The following is a 20,875-nucleotide window of genomic DNA, read 5'->3' on the forward strand; positions in this document are numbered from 1 at the left end:
TCTGAGCAGAAACAGCGCCCGACACGCTCTCCTAAGAGTTTTATGGGCCTTGATTCCTTGTTCCCACCATCCTTCATCCCAAACCACAAAGCTGCAATTACTTCTTGGCTTGTTTCTTAACAAGGAAGCTGCAAATACTCACTTGAACTTTCCCAGCCAGGAGTCCGCGATCAGCGCGCCAAGGATGGGCGTCAGGTAGCACAGAGCCACAAACGTGTGGTAGATGGCCGTGGACAGATTATCATCCCATCCAATGAACCGTCTGAAGTACAGAATCAGGAGCGCTTTTTGCAGAGGGCAGGGGGCGGGGCGAGAGGGGAGACAAAGTCAGGAGCTGTGGTAAGTCAGGCTCTTCACTCCGGGGGAGTGAAGGATGGGAGGGAGGGTGAGGATGGTTACCTCTCATTCCATAGTAGGAAAATCTTTCACAGAACTCATTGACCACGATGAAGAAGATGCTCAGGGGGTAACCGAAGCAGCCCTGATGAAAACAAACGGTGTGGGATTGAAACACGCCCCCACTGGCCCGTGTTCACGAGTGAGCGCTAACAGCATGGAAAGTAGCTGATGCACATTTAGCAACTTGTCAGTGACTGTCCAGAGGTGGAATCAAGAATTTAAAAAATGTTTCACCCCTTGCACTCCACACAGAGACGACAGTGAAATAAAGCATCTGGTTTCATTGTTATTTTGAGAAAAACGAGACACACCATGTCCTAAAGAAAAAACTCAGGATTGTCCCCGCACCAATGACACAAGTATATAATAGGAATTAAAAAAATTTTTTTTTAATGTTTGTTTATTTTTGAGAGACAGAGAGAGACACAGCATGAGCAGGAGAGGGGCAGAGAGAGACACACACACAATCTGAAGCAGGCTCCAGGCTCCGAGCTGTCAGCACAGAGCTCGACGCAGGGCTTGAACCCAAGTGCCAAGTGCCAAGTGCCAAGTGTGTTGGCACTTCCCCAACCACACTGTGGGATCACGACCTGAGCCGAAGTCATACGCTTATCCGACTGAGCCAACCAGGTGCCCCTGTGACAGGCATTTTTAAGTGAAGGAAGCACAGCTGTGAACATTTAGGAGCCTATCGGACAAAACAAAGCTCTGTAGAGAAGGAAAAAAACACTCACCTGTGATCTGGACATTCCTGAAAGAAAAACAAAATGCCACTATTAAAGTCAAGTAATGAAAACACTTCCTGCAGTCTCAACTCAGACCCTCTGACTTTTCAGGGAGGTCAGATGTGCTGTCCAGACAGCTCCAGCCTTCTCTGGGAGCGGGACCTGGCATCAGATTTTCTTTTAATTAGCTCCTCAGGCAGTTTCATTGCGGTCAGAATTGAGAGTCAGAGGCTTCGAGAATAGCGCCAAGACCATTTCCTCCTGAAAACACTTCAAAGGCTGCCCATCGCCCACAGGGTGAAGACCAAACATTTCCGCTTGTCCTTTACTATCTCACGAGGTCAGTGGGGTTGGGTGAGGATTAAATAGTGGGAATATGAAATGCTTCAGGGTGTCTAACACAGTGAGGACTCAGCCACCATTCCCATTACCTGTTCCGGCCTCTCTTCCAGCCCCTTCCGCATGCACGGGGCGGGGCTCGCATGACACCCAGCTACCCGTTTGCTGAGCACGTTGGGCGCCCACTCAAAGACGGTAACGCACGAGACAGTGACTCCAGGAACGGCCCCTGCCCCTTCCTACACCTGTTGTAACTCTTGCCACGACATGACCCGCACTAGCCCCCTCTGCCTCCCGATTCTCCCAGAGTGGAATACCAGTTTGTATTTCTGCCTCCCCTCCAGGGGTGTCCACCTCCCCATCCCCAGCATCTTTCCCAGGACCTACCACATTGCGGGGCCTTATTGTCAGAAGAAGGAATTAGAAGAGCAGGAAGAAAAAAAGGTGAGAATCCAAGTAAGCCAGTGCAAACCAAGGGCCGTTGACTCGACTTTCTAGATCTTAGGCGAACCCTTCATGCCCCTGCCCTGGCCTCCCCTGAATTTTGAGGAAAGCTGACCCATCCCCTGGTTCGAGTCTTCACGCCGTGTGGCACCGCTCCCTGCACCTACGCACGGCCCGTTGTTATCTGTGTCTGTCACATGCGGGGCCCTTCTCCATGGGGAATCATCCCTCCCCCTCCCTGGCTTCCACTGACCACATCTTAGAGTCCTTTGTTTTCAGGGGCCCACGAGCACCCCCCCACCTCTATTCTGAATCTGTGACCCCACTAATGTGCCTCAGAATCGACCTCCTTGGGAGAACAGGTCGCCGAGCCCCATGCCCACAGCTGCTGACTCTGGGGCGGCCCCCTGATCTTGCATTTCTCACAAGTCCCAAGCTGATGTCCCCGCTGGTTCAGGGACATCCCCGTGAGAACCACCCGCAGGCTGTGATGTCCAGTTGCCGGACTGATCTGCGTGAGTAGTTCTGATCACCTCGCTGGCCCCGAGCTCCGCAGAGACACTCCGTGCCTGCTGTCCCATCACAGATGCTGGCCCTGCCGCCTCGGATTTTCATTCTGTGCGAGCCCCGAGCCCCAGCCCACAATAAACAAAACCGCAGCCCTGCCTGAGGAACTCCGCTCTTGGCCCAGACCCACGCGGTGGTCAAGACCCCCCTCCTTCATGGGCGGGGGCCTCGCTTCCTGATTCTGGTCACGCTGTGCCGTGGGCGTTGGCACTTCCCCAACCACACGCCAGACGGTCTCACTGTCGCCCACTTAGGATCAGGGGTGCTATTTCAATCCTTGTCCTAAGGCGGGAAATGACCTGTGCTGGCCTCACAGGGCTCCGGTCCCAACTCCTGCCATCTGTAAAGTTCTGGAAGGACATTGTTCCACAAATAGCCTGATTTTCTCCCCAGTTAGACTTGCTGGTGGGAAGGGGCTGCTTTGAGGGGCAGAACGTGGGCATGGGGGGGCAGACGTGTGACTGAATCTCGCACCTGTTGCTTTCCAGCTGTGACCGAGGGTGAGCCAGCCTCCCTCCGACGGCCCACCTGTCGGGGGCCCCCCGCCCAGGTCTGACGCATCTTTCAGGGAAGATGCTGCCGCCTCCCACAGGGTGGGAATCAAATGTTTGTTGATTGAACAAGTGCTCCCAAGCCGCGGTCGTAGCCATCACCAAGCCCAGTGTTTGGATCCCGGCTCTGCCCCTCATTAGTTCCACCTGCCCATCCAGGCTCTAACCTCCTTCTGCCGGAGATGCTGCCCTGCGCGTGCTTCATCAGTCTCTCCCGGGTTCCTGACCCCCCACGTGGCTTGGCCAATGGGAAGCCTGGGCAGGAGACCAGAGGGTCAGGGTGTTCCTCTCCCTGCCTCCTTCCCCATATGTCACCTCAGACTGCTCCATCCTCAGGGGACAGTGGAGGCTCCTCCGAAGGAGGCCCTCCCCACACAACTCTTCTCCCAGGTTCTGGTCACAGTTTTATACCACTTCCCATGGGGGAGACAACTGAAGTCATTACTCCGGGTACCTGCACTGTCATTTATGCCTCCCTGCCTCCCCCCCTCCTTTTTTTTTAATTTAGAAAATAAGTTTATTTAGGGGCACCTGGGTGGGTCAGTCAGTTAAGCATCTGACTTCAGCTCAGGTCATGATCTCATGGTCTGTGAGTTCAAGCCCCGTGTCGGGCCCTGTGCTGACAGCTCAGAGCCTGGAGCCTGCTTCTGATTCTGTGTCTCCCTCTCTCTCTGCGCCTCTCTTACTCACAGTCTGTCTCTCTCTGTCTCTGAAAAATGAATAAACCTTAAATTTTTTTTTAAATAAGTTTATTTATTTTCAGGGAGAGAAAGAGGGAGGGTGGGGAAGGGGCAGAGGGGAGAGAGAATCCCAAGCTAGCTCCACACTGTCAGTGCAGAGCCTGATGCAGGGCTCAAACTCATGAACCAGAGATCATGACCTAAGCTGAAATCAAGAGTCCAAGGCTCAACCAACTGAGACACCCAGGCGCCCTGACCCACCTTTTCTTTTTTTTTTTTTTTGTAATGTTTATTTTTGAGAGAGAGAGAGAGAGAGCGAGCGAGCATGCGTGGGGTAGGGGCAGAGAGAGAGGGAGACAGAATCCAAAGCAGACTCCAGGCTCTGAGCTGTCAGCACAGAGCCCGACTCAGGGCTTTAACTCACAGACCGTGAGATCATGACCTGAGCTGAAGTCGGACACTTAACCAACTGAGCCACCCAGGCGCCTCGGCTCTGTCCTGTTCTAAACGGTGTGTGTGTGTGTGTGTGTTTGAATAATCGCTTCTATTCTGAGTATGCCTGGCTCTGTCCTGTTCTAAACGGTGTGTGTGTGTGTGTGTGTGTGTGTGTGTGTGTGTTTGAATAATCGCTTCTATTCTGAGTATGCCTGGCTCTGTCCTGTTCTAAACGGTGTGTGTGTGTGTGTGTGTGTGTGTTTGAATAATCGCTTCAATTCCGAGTATGCCTTCTGTGTCCAGATGGGACCCTGCCTGATGTAGCCCACACACCAGCTTTCATCACCAGACTGGGGACAGCCACTCTCCAGTGAAATCCAAAACCCACTCAGGAACACATGCTTTTGGAGAACACACAAACAGGCCTGTTTGCAGTATTTGAAGCCCTGTTTCACTGCAGTGGTGCCCTGCCTTCTAGAAGAAACAGCAGGACCAAACGATGCTCTGCCTACTTATCCTTCAGATAAAGTGCTCTTACTACTGTCTCCCAAAGACCCAGCAAAGCGAGCTGAGTGCCAGCTGCACAGGGCTCAGGCTGGTCCTTGCACCAGGCCTTTACTGAAAAGCAGGAGGGAGGTATGAAAACCCAGACCCAATGGGATGGCCTGGAGCTTCACTGCAGTAGTTCCTGCCGCATGTTTCTCAGGACTTGGGTTTGCAAGGAAAGATTTCATCTGGCTGAGGTAGCACCTATAATTTCTGTTGCAAAATACTGTTTGGCGCTTATTGTATACCAGCTAATAATGGTAAAGATTTTGCTTACTTGGAACATAGACAGGGTTCCAGAAAAGAGAGCTTAGATCTTGTTCTAACAACCATCACACTCAGAACTACACTGTGGAAAATGAAATTCCTAAGTTCACTCAGGTAAAAATCTGAGATTGAGTACCCAGTCATCACCCAGGAAGTTTGTTATTTTCCGAAAAGTGTGCATTCCAAAAAGCCACTTCTATTACTGAGGGGCAGAGGTTGCTAACCTCCTCTGTTACTGAATTCAGAGCTATTTGCTGGTTGTGTACTGCAGTTAGCATTTCTTTTTTTTTTTTTTTTTTAACTAAGTCTATTCATTTTTGAGAGAGACAGAGAGAGAGAGGGGCAAGCAGGGGAGGGGCAGAGAGAGAGAGGGAGACACAATCTGAAGCAGGCTCCAGGCTCTGAGCTGTCAGCACAGAGCCCAACGTGGGGCTCGAACTCACAAATCGTGAGATCATGACCTGAGCTGAGATCAAGAGTCAGATGTTTAACCGACTGAGCCACCCAGGCGCCCCAAAGTGTTCTTTTTTAAATAATTTTTTCCCCTAAGCTACATTTTCTACCTGGGGCTTAGGAGTCCTATCCCATGCCTTTTAAATGGGATCTGGCAGGATCTGCCTTGGCTCTGGTGCCTTCTGCGGGTTACTCTCTGTTAGCCGTCTGTAAAGTGAGGATGCTGCCTTCCAGAGTTGCTACAAGGAATCAGGTGGTCTGAAAATGGTTTCATAAACCAGGAGGAAGACGAGTTAAGTTGAACATTGGGTTCTTTTAGGTGGAAAGGCGGGCCTTGGGGGGCAGGAGATTAAGCCTCTGCTTGGGGACATCCTTCCTGATCATGTGGCTTTAAAGATTCAAAGCACTTAACCTTTGGACCGCCATTCCTTCACCTAGAGATGCTAACACCTCTTTGCAAGTTGGTTGATAAGATCAGATCTACAGGAATTGCTACAGAACTTGCTACTCACTGCAGCCCATGATGACAGCTGAGTAGTGCAGATAAATGTTTGGAATGGAATGATTTAAGATTGAAATATGGGCAAGAATTTGCGATGGGGGCCCCGGCAGGGCCTAGAGGGGCCCTCAAAGGAAGAGGCAGTTCCGTCCAGGGTTGCTCACGCTGACCAAAAGAAGAGGGTCCCTATGACATCGGCCTGGGAAATTAGGCCATAGGAATGAAAAAATTGTGGACAGGCGAAAGTCAGTCTTCTTAGACACAGCCACAGCGGCAAGCACTGATTTTCAATTAAGCTGCTTTTCAAACGGGCAGCACTATAGTGTCCTGCATGCATGTGGCTGCAGAGCTTTAAGGATCGTGTTTCATTCTCTATTGCAGTGGTTCTCAACGTGTGGTCTCTGTCCCAGAAGCAGCGGCACCTGGGAACTCATCAAAGGGGCTCCTGGGTGGCTCAAGTCGGTTAAGCGTCTGACTTCAGCTCAGGTCATGATCTCGCCGTCCGTGAGTTCGAGCCCCGCGTCGGGCTCTGTGCCGACAGCTCAGAGCCTGGAGCCTGCTTTGGATTCTGTCTCTCTCTCTCTCTCTCTCTGCCCCTCCCCCACTCATTGTCTGTCTCTCGAAAATGAATAAATGTGTAAAAACATGTTTTTAAAAACGCATACTCTCAGGTCCATCCCAGACCTACCGAATCGGCAGCTCCCAGGGTAAAGCCCAGCTGTCTTCAGGCTCTCGAGCCCTCCTGGGAGCCCCTGGCCACTGCAAGTGGTGCTGAGGAGCAGGCAAGAAAGGGGTCTGGCGTGAGGGTGTGCATCCCACGTGGCGGCTCCGGGCCAGGTGATCAGCTCCTCTGATGCGATTCTGGCTGCGCTCATTGTTCCCCGGGATGACGGTGACAAGCGGATGCCCTGTCTCACCTTCCCTGTCTCCCATCCACCCAACCGGACCTGAGCTTCCCCACATGGAGCAAATCAGGACGGCTCCCCAACCTGGCTGGCTCCCTGCTCCCTGCAAGGTCAGACCCGCTGCTCAGCACAGCGTTCCAAGATCCCCCCAGGATCTGACTCCCCCCCCCCCCCCCCCCGCCAGGCCACGACTTCTGATTCCCACACCAGGCTCCTTCAGAGCTCCCGAGCCAGTAGGGCACTTAGCGTCTCATCTCTCCCCTTGGCCTCCAAGGTATTCTCTGCCCCTAGTACATTTCTTTAGTCTTTTTATGACTGTGCTCACAGAGCGAATTGTTCCGACTTCTGAAAATGTTACAGAGCCTCACATGTCATATGATCCCCCTTCCCCCATTTTTGGTGAGGAAATAAAGGGTATGCCACTTCAAAAAGAGCCACACAGAATATGCACCCAGCAAAACAGCGGTTGGCCTGAGGCGAGGGGGCAGGGGACATGGGAGGAGGGGAAGGGGCCTGAGCACCTTGGGGCACAATTGGTTTGATTTTTTTTTCAAAAACTGATCAACTTAAGAAGTGAGAAGCACCTCTTGTTTTCTTTTCTTAAGTTTTTTATTTTGAGAGAGAGAGAGAGAGAGAGAGAGAGCGCGAGCGAGCAGGGAAGGGGCAGAGAGAGAGAATCCCAAGCAGGCTCTGTGCTGCCAGCGCGGAGCCCAATGCAGGGCCAGAACTCATGCACCTCGGGATCTTGACCTGAGCTGAAATCAGCACCTGGTTTTCTTAAGTGGGCTACTCCACTTTCTTAAGTGGGACCGTCGATGTTAGGTGAGCTGTAGAACAAGTTTTGCACCTGTAATCCAGGCCCCAGTTTCTGGAGTGGCTCTTCTGGAGCTGTCTCTTGCCCAACTTGATGACTATTTTTCTTACTTGGGGGTTTCGCCACAGTTTCCACCCTCGGGGCCCCTGCTGGTGCCCAAGGCACATCTATGCACATCAGAGAACTGTGATCATTCAGGCCCGATGCTGCCCGAGGAGGCACGGCTCGACGAGCGGACAGCGGCTTGGTCCCTGGGCGCATGTACAGCTTGGCCACGGAGCCTGGCTGCATTCCAGCCCCCGGGGGCTCCCTTGCTGGGGCCTTCATGCAGCGTGCAGCTTGCACATCTCCAGCCGGTGCCCTGCCCATCCTTCCACTGCCCTTATTTTAAAGAAATAGCCCCTTTCCACAAATACTTTCTTCCCCACTGGGAGGGAATCTGTTTTGCCTTTGACATGTCAGCAAATAGCTACCTAAACAGAACACAGTGGTGTGACTGGCTTTCAAAATGCCAGTTTGATCAAGTTACCCCTGCTCAAAGCAAATGAGTTATCAGTCGTTTGAGGTCCCGGAACACCAATCAGCCTAATCACGTAAAGCTACTTTAGAAATACAGGGAAACCAGGGCTAATGGGACAGTATAGGTTTTATTAAGTGACTCTGGCATGGGGCAGGGACCGGCTCGGTCTGGGAGCGCTGGTGACCTGTATCCACACAGCCACAGGGGCCGAAGGCGTGTGCCCAGCTGGTGAGAAGACAGACACAGAGCATAAAATCTCTTAGCTGCAGTGTAGCTCCTTAGCAACGGGGTACCTCACAACCGTGTCACCCCTTTGTGTGGGGCAGAGACCGTGGGACTGGCACCTGTGGCTGGTCTGCCTTCGCCGAGTAACACACAGCCGCGTATCTTTAACCGTCCGGCAGCCAGGCCTTGACCTCACCTTGTCCTGTGTGTCTGACACATGGCTTCGCCACCTTCTCCCTCAGCCTGGGGATCCCCTGATCAGGAGTGAGGGAGGCAGCTCGCGGTCTGCGCATTAGTTTGGGGCAGTTGCCATAACAACATCCTACAAACTGATCCTTAAAACAAGAGAAATTTATCATCTCTGAGTTGGGAGCTGGGAGGCTGAGATCAGGGTGTTGACCTCGGTGGCTCCTTTTTTGTTTTTTAATTTTTATAATGTTTCTTTATTTTTGAGATCAGAGCATGAGCAGGGAAGGGGCAGAGAGAAAGGGAGCCCGACGCGGGGCTCAAACTCACGGACCGGGACCGTGAGATCACGACCTGAGCCGAAGTGGGACGCTCAACCGACTGAGCCACCCAGGCGCCCCCTGGTTGGCTCCTTTTGAGACTACAAGAGGGAATCTGTTCCAGCCTCTCCCCAGCTTCTGGGGGTTACTGGCCATCGTAGACGTTCTTTGGCTCATGATAGCATTACCTAGATCCTTGCTGCCATCTTCACATGGTCTTCTCTCTGTGGTGGCCGTGTCCAGACGTCCCATTCATATAAGACCCATTCATACTGGATTGCAGGCTCCCTTACTCCAGGATGACCTCAACGGAACTAATTACATCTGTGAAGACCCTGTCTCCAAACAAGGTCACATTCTGAGGTACCTGGGGTCAGGACTACAGCATATGGGGGGCAGGGAGTGGGACACAATTCAACCCGTAACAGTCAGAGAGCATTTGTGGTATACAACCTATTGCTGTAGGCTACAGATATCCTATCTTTTACGAAGACTTCTACACACGATTGTCTAAAATCATGTGCATTCAGGGACACCTGAGTGGCTCAGTCGGTTGAGCGTCTGGGTCTTGACTTCAGCTCAGGTCATGAGCTCATGGTTTCTGAGTTCAAGCACCACGTCAGGCTCTCCGCTGTCAGCGCAGAGCCTGCTTCAGATCCTCTATCTCCCTCTCTCTCTGCCCGTCTCCCATTTGCACTCTCTCTCTTTCTCTCAAATAAACAAACATTAAAAAAATAAAATCATGGGCGTTAAGAGGCCCACTGTGGCCACCTCTGATGGTTTTATAAATAACCTGTGACTTTTAGCATCTCATGTCTGTAACCATAGACGTGAATCACTGACTGCCATTCCTATTTTCCTTCAGAGAGAAATGATCTCTATAGGCCCAGGATCCACCCGCCTTTGGACATGCCAGAGACTATTTACTTCTCAATTGCATGGGAAGTGCAGGCAGGCCAGAGGGTGCCACAGAGTTAATATGTAGTAAGCTATTATGCAAAACAGAAAGGGCCAGGGCTAGGCCTAAGTTCTGCCTCTGGTGGCATAGACAGGATCAGTCAGCTCAGGTGAGAATTTCCTGGGTGTCAGGAAGGTGGCCCTTGCTCTCCTAGGTATTTCCTTCATCTACACCTGGATGTTCTATTATTCTGGAAGAACAGCCTTCATTCTGAACTTAGAGTGAGGCTTGCTTTACATGCTCTACTGCTGGGGCGCCTGGGTGGCTCAGTTGGTTGAGCGTCCGACTTCGGTTCCGGTCATGATCTCACAGTTCTTGGGTTCAAGCCCCTTGTGGGGCTCCATGATGACAGTGTGGAGCCTGCATGAGATTCTCTTTCTGTCTGTGTCCTCCCTGCTCTCCTGCGCGAGATCCCTCTCTCTCTCTCTCTCTCTCAAAAATAAACATTTAAAAAAGTTAAATGTTCTCCTGCTGAGAGTCAGTAAACGCATCTGTTCATAGGCTAGGGCTAAGACAGACCTACCCCCGGAGCAGGCTCTACAAGGAGACAAGAAGGGAGAGAGCACGGGGTCCAAGAGCAAACTGCACATGCAGAACAGGCGACAGAAACGAGTCCATAGCACCCTCTCTGAAATACTGTATCATGTCATAGGCAAAAACAACGCCAAAGGCAGATGAGTGTCACCAAATCAAAAGGAACTAATCCCCTGGTCTGTTGGGGGTTTCTTTTGGAGCCAATTGAGTTAGAGATGTGAAATGTTAGTTATCTTTAATTAATTTTTTTGGAAATCTTAAATTTTAGACACAAAGATCTTTTGCTCTTAGATGGTAAATCGTGACTAGAAAAAATGCTTATGATCATGGTAAGTGTGAAGTTAGGCTGTGAAACAGTCTACAGAAAGCACAATTCCCCCCCATTGATATTTAGACGGTAGGAGTCTCCATAGGAGTGTTAGGAGACAAGGGCGCCTGGGTGGCTCAGTCGGTTAAGTGTCAGAATCTTGGTTTCAGCTCAGGTCATGAGCTCATGGTTTCGTGGATTCATGCCGGGTGTGGGGCTCTGCACAGGCAGTGTGGAGCCTGCTTGGGATTCTCTCTCTCTCCTTCTCTCTCTCTGGCCCTCCCCCACGTGCACTGTTTCTGTCTCTCTCAAAAATAAATCAGTAAATACATACATACATACGTACATAAAAAGGAAGCATTAGGTGACTTTTTTCCAATCTTATAATTTTAGGGTGAACATGCATAGGAACAGCTATAGCAGAAGGAAAGTGAATCACGGTTCAGAGGTCCAACAACAGCGCTTGAAAACTTTCCCCACAGATCCGTAGTACAGCACCTAGGTACAGTATCAATGGAGTATGAGCATAATTTTTAGAATTACTTTAAGATAAATGTCTATGACATCCCTGTGAGCATTTCTGATTCACCTAAATATTCTACATGGGGAGTGTTTTCTACATACCAATTCTGTTATCAGGTAGGTCGCTGTTTGGAACTGACTAGAGGTACACCCAGAAAATCCATCCATCTTGCTGGGGAAAGATACTAGGCATCACGTGTGGTACCTAAGCTGAGGATTCTGGCCGCAGTGGAGTCATCTTTACACATCAAGGATTTTTCCTACCTAACGTCATGTATAAGTGATACACATCTTTCAGAGAGAACGTTTTCTACTACCATGTGCACTGGGTTGAATAGTGCCCCCCAAAACTTGTGTCCTTCCTAGAATCGCAGAATGTGACCTTACCTGCAAATGGGGTCTTGGGACACCTGGGTGGCTCAGGTGGTTAAGCCCCCACCTCTCGATTTTGGCTCACGGTTCACGGGTTCAAGCCCCATGTCGGGCTCTGCACTGAGTGGAGAGCCTGCTTGGGATTCTCTGTCTCCCTCTCTCTCTGTCCCTCCCCTGCTCACACACACCCTCTCTCTCTCTCTCAAAATAAATAAACTTAAAAAAAAAAAGAAAAGAAAATGGGGTCTTTGCAGATATAATGAGTTAGGATGAGGTCATGTTGGAGAAGGGGGGTCCTTAACCCCACGGGACTGGTGTTCTTCTAAGAAGACAGCTCTGTGCAGACAGACAGATATGCACAGACAGGAGGTGATGTGAAGGCACACAAGGAGGAAATGACCATGTGATGCTGGAAATGGATTGGAGTGATGCATCTATAAAGCCAAGGAATGCTAAGAATTGCCAGCAGCACCAAAAGCTAAGAGAAAGGTATCGGACAGATTCTCTTCTAGAAACTTCAGGGGGAGCATGGCCCTGCAGACACCTTGAGTTTGGACTTAACAGCCTCCAGAACTGTGAGAGAACACATTTCTGCTGTTTTAAGCGACCCAGTTTGTGATACTTTTGTTACAGCCACAGGAAACTAATACACCGTGTGAGGGGATATGTTTTGATCCATTGGGAAAAAGGTCTGTTTCTCCAAGAACATCTCAACTGTACCTTCTGATATGTCCCGATGGAGCTTACAATAAAATTCTTGCCTCTTGAAGCAGACTGTACGATTTGCAAATGCTTAGTCTGTGAGCTTTTAACGGGTCTTCTTATGTGAGTACATTCTGTGAATTTTCCGGCCTCTAGTCTGATTCTTGAACCAAATTTGCCTTTGGGTGTGTGCTCAGTTTCACACATCCCCACACCACAGCTGGCTGGCTCCAAACACTCTCTCCGACAACAGGCTCCTTTCAGGAGCCCAGTGGGGAAGCCCTGGCTCGTGTCGAGTCTCAGAGGAACCAGGCCTTCCTCCTTCTGTGGAAAGTCCGTGGAAGACGCTATCCCTTCCCTTTGGCTGTACAACCTTCCGGCCGCCGAGACCGCCCCGTAACTCTGCACCGCGAGCAGATTCTAACAGCACCTGCACTGATGCCCGGCGGCGAGCAGAGGCACAGCCTGGCCAGCTGACACAGCCCTGTTCCCATCATCCCCATGAGATGACCCCGCCGTCCTGCTTCCTCAGTGATGCATTCCTGGCCTCTGAAACCGAGAGACCAAGTTACAAAACAGAGGTTCCTGGGTTCTGTATGTTGCAACCCTAGGATTATGAGTCAGTGGTTCTCATTCATCTCCTGATAATACTACTTCTGTTCTTTCACTATCATCATGGAGGAATGTGGAATGTTCCTCAGAGTCCACCCTTGTTTTTATTTCCTTATCATAGCTCACCTGAGACACCTACCCACTTTCTCTCCTGCCAGGGACAGGGTCAAGATGCCTTTGTGTCTGGGGCAGCTGTGCCCAGGGAGGTGGGAGCACGGTCAGCTGGGTGCTCCGTCCCTGTGGTCCCATCATGGCTTCTGTTGTGAGCAGCTCGACCCTGGAGAATGGACAGCTGTCCCTCTCACTAGTGAGCTAGCCAACTAGTGGGCCCTCAATGTGCTCCCTGTTCTTTAGTAATTCAAAGAGCAGCAGGACAATTATTAATTTAAAAAATCCAAATAAATCAAACCTGGAATAATTCCATTCAGGACATTTTGTAGAGGCATGAAGGACGAGGCAAAGATTTAGTATTAAGGTGGTGAATCCTCCAACTTTGACAAGACACCGTTAGCTATGGCTTTGTCTCTTGATACTTTATTTTCCTCAGGTATCCCTTGGTGTGGAAAAATGTTGTTTATAAGCCAATGTTCCTGGCCTCTGAGGATATGAGTTTCTTCATGATGGGTGGTAAATAAATACTTGCATAAATAAGTGATTTAGGCCCACCTCCCACGAGCCATAGATGGACCATATGGATTCTTCACTCCTGCTTGTTTCTACCCTGTTCTTAACCTGTGCAAGCGAATTTTCAAATTCTAGCTACTAATTTACTGCAAAATTGATCATCACGGGCAAGCCAGGGACCAGATTACACTAGATCCTGCTGCCACGATCTCATCTGGGGGGCACAGTAGCAATATTTGGATGTGGGTGAGGGTCATGGGACAAAGCCTGTCATTTAGAGTCATTTAGAGCAGTGGTTTTCTAATCAGGGTCTTGGGACCAGCAGCAGCAGCACCTGGGAATTTGGTAACTGCTAATCCTTGAGCGCTGCCCCAGACCCACTAAAGCAGAGACTCGAGGGGTGGGGCCCAGCAACCTGTTGGGATAAGCCCTCACTCGGATGAGCCCCATGTACACTACAGACTAATACCACTGCCCTACAGCAATGTCAGCCTGAAAGAATCCAGTGCCAAAATCTCTGGGGTGCCTGGGTAGCTCAGTTGGTTCAGCGTCTGACTTCGGCTCAGGTCACGATCTCACTGTTGGTAAGTTCACAGTTCGGGAGTTCGAGCCCTGCATCGGGCTCGCTGCTGTGCGTGCAGAGCCTGCTTTGGATCCTCTGTTCCTGTCTCTCTCTGCCCCTTCTCCATTCATGCTCTCTCTCTCTCTCTCTCAAAAATAAATAAACGTTAAAAAAAAACAAGTTCTCTCTTCCTGCTGTCTGAGGGGAAGGCAATTCTCCCAAGGGTCAGATGCCCAAGGCCCCCTTTGGTAGCAACTCTAGCTGGACACTTACAGCCTAGAAAAGGGTTTCCAGCTTCCCTGGGACTTCAGCGCTGTTCTTTGGTTTACCCAAGAACTTCTAGAAAGAAACAAGAATGTGTAAGAACTTTTAAGTGGCCGGGTTTGTGGCACCTTCAAAACCAGTCCGTCACTTTATGCTCAGGCAGGAAGCTGACTAGAAAAACTCATCAGAATCCCACAAGGCCAGCAGGAGACCGAGTAGGGGGTTCAGGAATATAATCAACTATCCTTCATTAAGTGAGCGAATTCCTCAAAACAGTCTGGAGGTCCTGGCGGAGGGAGGCGGGAGCTTGCTTCATAGAACCTGGAGCCTCTCCATGCCTCATTTCCAAAGTCACATACATGGCAAATGACAGCAGGACCTATGGTTCTCCAGGACCAAAGTACAGGAAGTAATTTGTAAGAGCAGCAACTTTAGCACAGACTTGCTCCGCTCTGGGTAAGAATGGGAATGGGGTGAGGGGGGAAGGGGGGAATATTTGAAATCTTCAGCAAAACCATCCCTAGCCCCACGAAAGCCTCAGCTGAGAGGTTCCCTGCCATTTGGAACCTAACTCCACAAGACAGCTCTTGAGAGGGGGGCTTCCTCTCCACCCCTGACTCTGACAAGCACACCCAGACTTTAAAGCAAGGGTCGGTGAGGGGCGCCTGGGTGGCTCAGCTGGTTAAGTGTCCGACTTCAGCTCAGGTCATGATCTCGAGGTGAGTTCAAGCCCCGCATTGGGCTCTGTTCTGATAGCTCAGAGCCTGGACCCTGCTTCGGATTCTGTGTCTGCCTCTCTCTCTGCCCCTCCCCCACTCATGCTCTATCTCTCAAAGATAAACAAACATTTAAAAAGTTACTTAAAAAAATGTTTTTAAAAAGGCAAGGGTAGGAGAACAATGGCTCATGGGCCAAATCTGGCCCCACCACCTGCTTTTCTGTAGCTTGCAAGTTAAGAATGCTTTCTATGTTTAAATGATGGAAAAACAATGTTTAAAAACTATTTTGTGGGGCACCTGGGTGGCTCAGTCAGTTGAGCGTCTGACTCTTGATTTCTGCTCAGGTCATGATCCCAGGGTTGTGGGATCGAGCCCTGTGTCAGCCTTCTGCTTGTTATTCTGCAGTGAAGTCTGCTTGAGATTCTCTCTCTCTCTCTCTCTCTCTCTCTCTCTCTCTCTCTCTCTCTCCCCTGCTCACACTCTTTAAAAACACACACACACACAAAAACCCCACTATTTTGTGGCACATGAGGATTACATAAAATTCAAATTTCTGTGCCCGTAAAGTTTTATTGGAACACAGCTCTGTGCATTTGTTCACGTATTTTGGATTACAAGGGCGGAGTTGAGTGTTGCCACAGAGACGGTGCTACTTCCCAAAGCCGAAAATATTTATTATCTGGCCCTTTACAGGAAAAGCCCTCTTTAGAGCAAAGGGTTTGCAGCTCATGATTCTAACTGGATACCACAGCCAGGTTTAGCTATGCACTGTCACGCCCAAAGCAACTTTTTATCTAGTTTATCCTTGTGGATTCCCCCTTGCTGTGTTACTGAGTCTAGTAATTGGTACATTTGATGCCGATCACAACCCTCGCTTTCCTACTCCACCCCAACGTTTACTCCCATTCCACGGGCCAGTAGAAGCTGGTGTGAACATTAGTTTCAGTCACACACGGGACAGAATCAGCTCGAAGCAAACGTGTCTTGAAGACCCTCTGTCTTGCTTCCTTACCCCCCTGCTGCATTCACCAAGCATCCCACGTACTGCCCATTCAGTCATGTGGGGCTCTAAAGCAACTTTGGCACCATCTGAGGCCAAAGATCTGTTCTCAAGAGAAGTTACTGCTCCCCTTGGTTAAAAAACCCTTCAGGGGCACCTGGGTGGCTCAGTCAGTTAAGCGTCCGACTCTTGGTTCAAGCTCAGGTCATGATCTCACGGTTTTCGAGAAACCCTGTTCAGTTCTGCGCTGACAGTGCGGAGCCTGCTTGGGATTCTCTATCTCCCTCTCTCTCTGCTCCTCCCCTGCTCGTGTTCTCCCTCTCTGTCTCAAAAATAAATAAATAAACATTTAAAAAAACTTTAAAAATCGTTTGTTCTACTTACTAACTAAACTTAGATATTGCAACTTTAGGGCTTGGATAAACACAAAACTGGTGTCCGGATATAATGCTACTCATGTGCTATGCCGACCTTAGCCGCAAAACAAAACAAAACCAAAACAAAAAGCAAAACGCAAAAAACAAAAAACCAAAAACCAAAGCCACCACTCAAGGACCAATTTGCAAACTGGAAGGAATCAGTTCATTCGGGACTACACTACAGAAGCGACCTGTGTTTGCTCACCAACGATCAGGCTGCTGGCAGCTAGCGGGATTGGAACTATTCCAGGAAAGTCCTCACAACACAGATGCTACCGAGGTATTTGGTATCTGAAAACCGAATCAATCCACTCTCAGAGCACCTCCCAGAGAAGTCACGCAGAGTGATAGGCAAATGATGTGTGAGGAGGGGTCCAGAACTGCAGCCCAGGAGTTTGTCTGCCCGTGAGGCACGCACTGTGGACGGCCCCCACCTCGGAGGGAGGCTGTAGCATCTTTCTGGAAAAGGCACAGGTGTTTACAGCTAGAAGCCCCAAGAATGAACCACTCAGTGCTGCTTCAGGCCCACCCCACGGTGCGGTGCAGCAAGGTAATTCGAGCCAATGAGGGCTGCACACCGGGCATGTGCTCCAACCCCCCCCCCCCCCCACCCCCCCACAACCACTGAGGGCAGTCCCGGGACTCCTAAGGGCAGAGAACGCTGAAGCCCAAAGAGGTTAATTTACTGATGCAAAATCATCCCGGCAGGAAGCGGTCGACGGGAATAGGACGGCAGGCGAGCCAAAGCCAGACCTGGTTCTCTTAACCATGTGGTCGGCTTGTGCCCTCACGGGCTGGTCCATGGCATGACTTTGGGGGAGTCACTTGACTTGGTTCCCCTTCTTTCAGGGAGGAGAGGGCTGGGATGACCTCTGGTCTCTTTCAGCTCTGCTCTCTGCTTCTGCATTCATTCCAGAGTGGTCTATCGGGAAGCAGGCAGGATCGAGTTGAGTTGTTCCCGAGATGCTCTGCCTACACTCCATGCCTGTAGAGGACCAGCTGTTTTCCCGGAGTGCCTTCTCCTGAAGCTTGAGGGCAGCGGCAGGACGATAAGGGCCACAAAGGTCCGTCTCCAGCCCCCACTGGAGCTCCGGGGTCACCTGGCCGGCCAGCGGCATGGGACATGCCAAGGCGGCCACTGAGCGCCCACCGGAGAGACGGAGCTTTTGGGGCCCCGCCGACACCGGCACGCCCCAGTCGTTTCAGCCCACCGGCTGGGAACACGAGCCGGCCCACAGGTGGGCAGGGCGAGCTCACTGCATTCATTCTCGCAGCCTCTGAGCCTGGGCGCCTCGGGGCTCTCCGTCCTCGCGCGGAGACCCAGATCTGGCTTCGGCCACTTCCCCGGAGCCCGCGGGACCCGCTTCCACTGACCCCGCAGCCACTTCCCGCCCCGGCGCCGCGCTCCTGCCGTCCGTCCGCGGCGCCAGCCCTCTCGGCCCCGCGCGCAGGTCCGCCGGCGACAGCGGGGCCCGGCCCCGCCGCGCAGACCCCCAGCGACTCGGGCTCCCCTCTGCGCCCCGACGACCCCGGCCCGCACCGCCCCCCCAGCGCCCCGGGCTCCCCTCTGCGCCCCGACGACGCCGGCCCGCCCCCCGCCCCCCACAGCGCCCCGGGCTCCCCTCTGCGCCCCGACGACGCCGGCCCGGCCCCGGGACCTACCCATGGTGGCGGCTCCGAGGGCTCCCTGCGACTAGCGAGCGGGGAGTCCAGGAGAGAGGACTTTTTTTTTCAAGGTGCTGCTCTTATGACTTTGTTTCCAGGCCCTGCCCAGCCACCTGTGCCGCTGGAGGTGTGCAGGCGGGGCGGCCGGGCTCCACCCTCGGAGGCGGTGGAACCGCAGGGAGCAGAGGGTAGCGCCCCTTGAGCCCCGGCGGGAGGCTACCTGTCCGGGCCGCGCCCGGGCTCCGCTGTCCCGCCCCGGGCCCTCGGCAGGACAGGAGCGGCGGCGGGAGACCTGGGCCAGACCTGGGCCCCAACGTGAGCGGCCACCTGAGCTCCTGGGCGGCCTAGTTAAAATGCAGGCTCCCTGGCCTCACCCCGGATTGGCTGGCTCAGTAGGTCTGGGTGGGGCCCGTGAATGTGCATTTCCAGCAACTTCTGAGGTGATGCTCCGGGGACCCCGCTTTGGAGACCACTGAGCTGGGAGAACGCCACCTGTGTGCGGGGAAGCAAAGCCGGATGCAGCGTTGGGCTGCACGTGTGCGCGTGCCTGCGTGGCTCTGCCTGCAAGGTGAACCGGCCAAAGCAGTTCTGGAAGGCCCCACGTTACTTTCTTTACTCACAAGAGCACAAGTGATACAGCCATTATCTCCAGGTCCTTTTTCGGTTTCGCTGTCTGACTTGAGGGGGAGCGGGGTTGTGCTTTGCCAGTACTGAGAACATGAAGGTGGCAAATGAAGGGAGTTTCTACTTTTTAAAAATTATGGTGAAACACACATAACATAAAAACGTACACGTTACCTGGGAAGTGTGCGCTGACTGGCACGCTCACACCTTCACGCAGCCGTCACCACCCCCCGTTTCCAGGACTCTGTCCCCGTGCCAGCCTGAAACTCTGTGCCCACTGCACACGTCCTCTCTGTTCTCCCTCCCCGGTGGCCACCATTCTACTTTCGGACTTGTGGAATTTTTGGGCTCTAAGTACCGCATGTAGGTGGAATCATACACCGTTTGTCCTCTGTGTCTGGCTTCTTTCACTTGTTAAAAATGTCTTCAAGATCCCTCCACGTCGGCTCCTATGTCAGAATTTCCTTCCCTGTTAAGGCTGAATGATACTCTGCTGCGCGTTTGCACCCCATTTCCTTCATCCATTCATCGGTCTCTATGGTCTTTTGAGTCTCGGCAATGCCCCTCCCCCCACCCACTGGCTGGAAGACCGTGGTGTAGAGGGAGAAACCCCCCCCCACCCTGGGGCAGCTCTTCCCCAGAGGCAGCTGGACCCGCCCTTCTCGGGCTTTCTTCCCCAAGGCTCGAGAAGGAGAAACCTCCCCAGGTGGTGGCTCAGTTGAGACTCATGGGGCAGCAGCTGATGTTAACTGGAAGCCCCGGGCTGCAGGTAGAGGGACAGCATCAAGTGGGGAAATGCAGCAGGGACTGAGGGACAGGACTCGGGATCTGCAGGAGCATGTTCATAGCTGTGATCCTGCCATCAGATAAGCCCCGGGTGGAAAGCTGAAGATTGCGATCGATGGTGTATTCAGACCAGAGTTTTCTCTGCGGGGTGGTATTTCCCTTGAGCTCCCGAAGCTTGGAATCCTGAGCCACCGGAAAGCCACTCTTTCAGCAGGCTGGTGGTTCTCAAAGTGGGGTCCCCAGGCCAGCAGCGTCAGCAGCACCTGAAAACTTGTGACAAATGCGAATTCTCTGGCCCCATCCCAGATCTACGGAATCAGGAGCCCTGTGGGTGGGGTGCGGCTGACTTTTTAGTAGTTGTGAGGCAAATGCGTTTCCTACCACGTGTCTACTGAATCCTTCATTCAGCTGTTGTTTATTTATCGCCTCTAAGTACAAACTACTGTGGTAGCCACAGGCACCTGCAACAGCCCTGCGCTCACAGTGTGAGTTCTTTATCTTCTCAGCCTGGCGCAAAGGGGCAAGGTACGAGATGGAGAAGCATGAATGAAGGACAAAAAACTAAGGGGGTACAAGAGATGAGCTCTACTAGTCCTGAGACGGATCAGCAAATCCCTAGGATCCGCTCGAATTTCTGAGATAGAGGTGGAGGCCAGGCGTTTCTCACCTGAGCCTCCTTGGCATTTGTGTATTTAAGGGAATAACAGCCCTGGGAGCTTCCCTCACTTCCTCTCTGTCTCAGGGGACAGTGACACTGTACCAGCCCCTCTGTAACTCTCCCTTCCTCTCAGCCCTCCGTGTGCCGGTTTTCCGAGGCTGCCGTAACACATGACCACACAGCTGATAAATAACAGATGTGTTCTCTCACAGTTCTGGAGGCGGGGAGTCCGAAATCAAGGTGTTGACAGTGCCGTCCCTGGGGAGACTCTCGGGGGAGGACCCTTCCTTGCCTCTCCCAGCTTCCAGGGGCTCCAGGTGTTCCTTGGCTTATGGAGGCATCGCTCCAGTCTCTGCCAGTGGCTTTACATGGCCTGCTCCCCTGTGTCTTCTCTCCTTCTCTTTTCTTATTAGGACACTTGTCACTGGATTCAGGGCCCACCCTAAAGCAAGATGATCTCAAGATTCTTTATTCCATTTGCAAAACTCTTTTTTTCCAAACAGGGCCACAATAATAGGTTTCCAAGGGGGTATGTCTTTGGGGGAAGAAAGGAGGCACCATTGAACCCATGATAACTCCTCGAAGGGAGCCAAGTCTAGATGTTGAGTGTGTAGAATTGGCAAACTGGTCCTTGAGAAACAGAACCATGGCTTGGCCTGGGGGGACTGGCCT

General features: G+C 51.9%; 1 protein-coding gene across 1 annotated transcript in view; it reads right to left on the reverse strand.

Annotated features, from left to right (window-relative positions):
• Positions 1 to 18,266, reverse strand: part of SLC15A1 (solute carrier family 15 member 1) — a 56,680-nt gene extending 38,414 nt beyond the window's left edge. The window contains exons 1-4 of the mRNA XM_027065128.2: positions 18,133 to 18,266; positions 1,134 to 1,150; positions 400 to 481; positions 143 to 284 (exon numbers count right to left, since the gene is read on the reverse strand). Coding sequence (XP_026920929.1) covers positions 143 to 284; positions 400 to 481; positions 1,134 to 1,150; positions 18,133 to 18,136 — 245 coding nt within the window. The 5' untranslated portion in view covers positions 18,137 to 18,266. The remainder of the gene's footprint in view (positions 1 to 142; positions 285 to 399; positions 482 to 1,133; positions 1,151 to 18,132) is intronic.
• Positions 18,267 to 20,875: the final 2,609 nt, after the last annotated feature.

Source organism: Acinonyx jubatus, chromosome A1, assembly GCF_027475565.1.
Source record: "Acinonyx jubatus isolate Ajub_Pintada_27869175 chromosome A1, VMU_Ajub_asm_v1.0, whole genome shotgun sequence".
NCBI classification, from domain to species: domain Eukaryota; kingdom Metazoa; phylum Chordata; class Mammalia; order Carnivora; family Felidae; genus Acinonyx; species Acinonyx jubatus.